We start from the raw sequence: 4,963 nt of genomic DNA on the forward strand, positions 1-4,963 counted from the left end.
ATTTGTATTTATATATAAATATAATTTCTATTATACATATCTAAAATCATATAATGAAACATGCTCTGTACTCACCTCCATCGGCATATGTCTCGATGCCGTATCCATCTTGAAGTCCAGTGGACCAGGTACCTTCGTAGGCGGCCCTCGATGTTTTGCTGTACCTCGAACCGTACCTCCCTTTCAGCCCCCTCGTCCACTCACCCTTATACACCCACTTCTCCTTCGTTTCTACTCCCAACCCGTTTATTTTGCCGCTGGACCAACTGCCTTCATGGTGGGATTAGTTCAATTAAACTTTTGCCTCATTAGCTCTCGTATTATAATTTAACCTCAAATAAATCTTGAAAACATAAATGTGTAAAAAATATTTTCAGATAAATAAATTAGTATGTTTGGTTTGTTTTTTTTTCTAGAATTGGAAGTCATTGAATTAAAAAAATAAAACATGATATTTTGTGAAAGATTCAATGAAATCTGTTTTGAATTTACTGAGATTTGCAAGCTGCAAGTTCACATTTTTATGGCTTAATCTCTTCTTACAACATCGAAACCATAGGGAATTCAATATTTTCACTCAAAGAGTTTCTTTCGTTAAGCTTCATTCAATGTGTTGTACATGTATTTAATTTTTAAATTATACTAAAACTTCTCCAGTTCTTGAAAGATTTTCATGTCATAAAAAAATGCAAACATATAATATGTAATCTACTCTCTCATCTATAATCGCAATAATATATTTCATAATAATAATAATAATTTTTCATAACAATAATAATAATAATAAAAGAAATGAACTAGACAAATGTACATTTTTTTCGAAAAAAAACTATAACGTCCAACAAACTATCAAGTTGGACCAACAACTAACACCTAAATAACATCTTAACGGTAGAATATAATCAATCGTAATTCACACAAATATACACACACACACACACACACACACACACACACACACACACACACACACACACACACACACATATATATATATATATATATATATATATATATATATATATGTTGGTTGTCATTGCGTGTTTAACTATTTTACTATAAAACATGTAGCAAAATGGGAACTTCTTTCAATTTATACTCACAAAAAATGTTGGTCTTTATGCGTTTGTGACTGTATCCTGCTTTAAATGAACATTTTAAAAATTGGTAAGGCCTAATAAAACAAAATTTCAATGTTTTTTAATTATAAAAATTAATGCAGCAATCCATAAGAAAGTAAAATTAAACAAAATTGTTAAAATAGACGGAAAATACACTTTTTTAAATCCAAAACTAAACAATGCTTTTTTGCTTTGATAAAAAAAATAAAAAGGCCGTCAAGCTACTCAAGCTACCACATAAGAAAATATTCAAGTAGTCGTTCTAATTAGATGCTTTAATTATGTTTCAATTGATGAAACCTTCTTTGAAATTGTATTGCAAAGTAGGAAGCCCAACACGTGGGCTTCTGTTTGCATGCATTTGTATAGTATTTATTTATTTAGCCGCATGTTTGTGTTAAAAACGTCAAAAATAATCCTATTTATGAACGTGTCAAAATTTCAAATGTTAAAAAGTTGTATTTGAATGAAGAAATTTGTTTCATTATTTAATTTAATTATTTCAAATTTTTAACGCATTTAAAAAAGATTGTAGTTTCACCTTAAAAAGTTTTATTCACTTAGTTTTTCAACCAATTAAATCAACACATAGCGTATGATGGTTTAATTTTAAAAACATTTTTGCAGGATTGTAAATTGTCTTCACCATCATCATTGTCATCCTCATCATCTTCACCATCATTTTTTTCATCATCATTACCGTCGTCATCATCATCATCACCATCGTAGTCGTCATCATCATCATTATCATCATCATCATCGTCGTCATCATTATCGTCATCGTCATCATCATCATCTCCCCACTCCCAAATTTGTCATCATTATCATCAATATAATTCTTACCACTCACTTTAACAACCATATCATCATCATCATCATCATCATAGTCATAGTTTTCCTCATCATCATCGTCCTAATCGTTATCATCATTTCCTCGTCATCATCTCCGTTTTGTACTGTCTTACTTGCACAAAAAATATGAGTAGAGCCGTCATGGAAATGGTTCGTATTATCTATCACAATGGATCCGTGCGATAAAAGTTATATTATAATTAGGAGAAGTAAGTAAGTGTTGTTATTACCATCAAAGACGCAAAAATATGTATGCATACACATTGTACACACACACACCCCACACACACACACACACAAACATACACAAACATAAACACACTTTAACACAACACACACACACACAAAACACACACACAACACACACATTTACAAACAAACACACACATACACACACATACATTTTGTATTCGTACTATCTATATTTTTATATATCATAACAAACTCCGTGTGCAAAAAAGTTCTAAAAAAATGTTGATGGTAATTTTCAAGGTCAAGAATAAGGGTATCAGCCGACTGGGAAAATCTTGCAAAAAAAAACAGAAAAAAAGAAAAACATCTAAGAAAAAAAAACTATTTTTTAATAGTTATTTTTCCATTTTTTTTATACACGTGAATTAATTTGTTAATCATTTATCACATTTTAATCATTTTAAATATCATTGTATCAATTTTTTAATGATTCTTTAGTAGTATTGAACTTATAAACAATAAAAATTGATTTGTAATTAAACATAAATTAAATAAAATATTTCACAAATTACACGTTGGGAACGTTCATTCTAACATTTACCTATTAAAATTGTGATAAAATATTGAATATGACGATACCACACAGCATTTATAACTTGATCTACTAAAACTTTTATATAACTAAACTAGTTTTTATATATGAAATAAATTTAACAAAAACAAGTTTGTAGATATTTCTAAATAATTGTATGTAGAAGATAATATTTAAATGACAAAAAAACCCAACCTTCATATGTGTTTCCGTTGGGCCAAGTGTAGGTACCACTAGTTTCAAACCCTTTGTTCCATTTGCCACTGTACCTACCCTGTCCGTCGGGACCTGTGCACACCCCGTAACCGTGAAACTTCCCATCCGACCACTGGCCACAGTAGCTACCGCCGTCGTTGAAGTCGTACCTCCCCGCCTGAGTCATTACTTCAAGTTATGTTCTTCTTCTTCTGTTTGTTTGTTCGTTTGGGTGTCTACTTTGATATTTGTTCGTGCCTTCGTTTATCTATTTGTCTGTTTGTTTGTAAATACGTTTAAAACTGCGTTAAATGTTTAACTACAGATCGGTATGTTTTAATATCTATTTATAAGTCTGTTATGTTCCAGAACTTGAGTCCTATTAATCCGAACAGTTGTTGTGTTGCAATTTTATGGAAAGCTTGTTATTTCCACTGTTAGTTAGACGTGTACAGTACGTACATCGCACGTTGTACACCAACATCCTTGTGTAAGGCGCATGGGAAATCGAAAAGTTAAAATTTTTAAGGATAACTTAAGAAGATGTTTACATATCATCTTGCAGTTGTTTGTTTGCTTTCATTTCACGCAATCGATCCTTTAAATTATTTATTTATTTTATTTTTTCTCATCTGTTTATTAATATTAAAAAAATTGAAGTAGCATTTTATAAGCGATCTCGTGTTTGTTGCTTCCTCCAATGAGAACGAAATGTCTGCAGAATTTAAAGTTAAGCATGCATTGTTTGTTATGTATATGTGCACAACGTATGCATGTATGTACGTGTTCATGCGTGTGTGAACGTTGGAGTGTGAAGATGTTATGTAAACAAACGACTCGTGTGCATGCGTTAATGTATTTATGATGTTATCAATTGGCGGACGTAAATTCCGACATTTCGGAATCAAAAATAATTATTAATGAATTAATGTTTTTTTTGTTAAATAACTTTGAGTTTCTGGACTCTAATGAATTTATTAAGAAATGTATTGAACATTACGCTCCTAGCTACATTTCGGAAAGTAAAGAATTGTTTTTGAAAGATGTCCTGAAGTTTTGTCCTAACTTTACCAACTCTAGTTCTAGTAGTACTAATACTAACACTACAGCTAAAAAAACCAAAAAAGTATCCAGCTCCTCGAAGCTAAACTTTTCAAATGATTTTATGGAAATAACTTAAACTATAAAAATGTTAAAAGAGAATAACCTGCTCCCAAAGTTACCAAAGTATGTAGCTGCCTGTTTGAATTTTCCAATTTTGTGTTGTTCAAAAACCCCTGCTGACAGTGATATAAATGAAAATGAGGTTCATCAAGTTCAACATAACTATGTTACTAAGGATGAATTTTCTATAGTTATCAGCACACTTAACACAGTGGTTAGCAAAATTAATCTCATATCTGACAAACTCAATTATAGAAAAAAATGGGGTGACGTTTGTCCTGATAATAATACACTGGAATTTCCTAACATTACTTTATCTGATGAATTTCCTAAATTGCCATCAATTCATAGCTCAGTTGATGTTGTTGGTGAGCTTGGCCAACCGTCGCCCAAATTGACAAAACCTTGGCTAAATGATAAAGATTGGTTTTCTTTAGTTACAAAGCCCCAGATAAAAAGTCTTTCTTCTAGAGATAGGAGGTCAATGTCAATCAAAGGAAAGCTATCTGTTAACTCTAGCCTGATTAAAGGTAATAACAAAATTATTAATAAATCTGTTTTCCATGTTGGGAATTTGTCTAGATGTACTAAACAAATGTTATTAGATTATTTGTCTCAACATAATATTTGCCCCTTAGGATGTTTCCCGTTATATCGTAAGTCTGTCGGTATGCCAAATCAACCTCGTCCTGATGAAAATTCGGAATCCACCTCCTTCAAAGTTTTAATTGACGCAAAAGATGAGGAAAAATTATACTCATCAGACATCTGGCCTGAAGATTGTTTGGTGACAAGATGGGTCTTTTACAACAATGATGTCGTCAAGATGGGTCCTCACCAGCCGTGA

At 31.5% G+C, this 4,963-nt stretch overlaps 2 protein-coding genes across 2 annotated transcripts; one reads left to right on the forward strand and one right to left on the reverse strand.

Annotated features, from left to right (window-relative positions):
- Positions 1-46: 46 nt before the first annotated feature.
- On the reverse strand, positions 47-3,139 carry HELRODRAFT_156570 (hypothetical protein; the record flags this gene model as incomplete). Its single annotated transcript, XM_009014863.1, has 2 exons — positions 47-270; positions 2,953-3,139. 2 exons carry the CDS (start codon positions 3,137-3,139, stop codon positions 47-49), a joined length of 411 nt encoding a protein of 136 aa, XP_009013111.1.
- A 1,002-nt stretch (positions 3,140-4,141) lies between these two features.
- On the forward strand, positions 4,142-4,963 carry HELRODRAFT_169030 (hypothetical protein; the record flags this gene model as incomplete). The annotated part of the gene is made up of 2 exons (XM_009014864.1): positions 4,142-4,646; positions 4,755-4,963. The coding sequence occupies 2 exons, from the start codon at positions 4,142-4,144 to the stop codon at positions 4,961-4,963; spliced, it is 714 nt and encodes a 237-aa protein (XP_009013112.1).

Source organism: Helobdella robusta (assembly GCF_000326865.2).
Source record: "Helobdella robusta unplaced genomic scaffold HELROscaffold_14, whole genome shotgun sequence".
NCBI classification, from domain to species: domain Eukaryota; kingdom Metazoa; phylum Annelida; class Clitellata; order Rhynchobdellida; family Glossiphoniidae; genus Helobdella; species Helobdella robusta.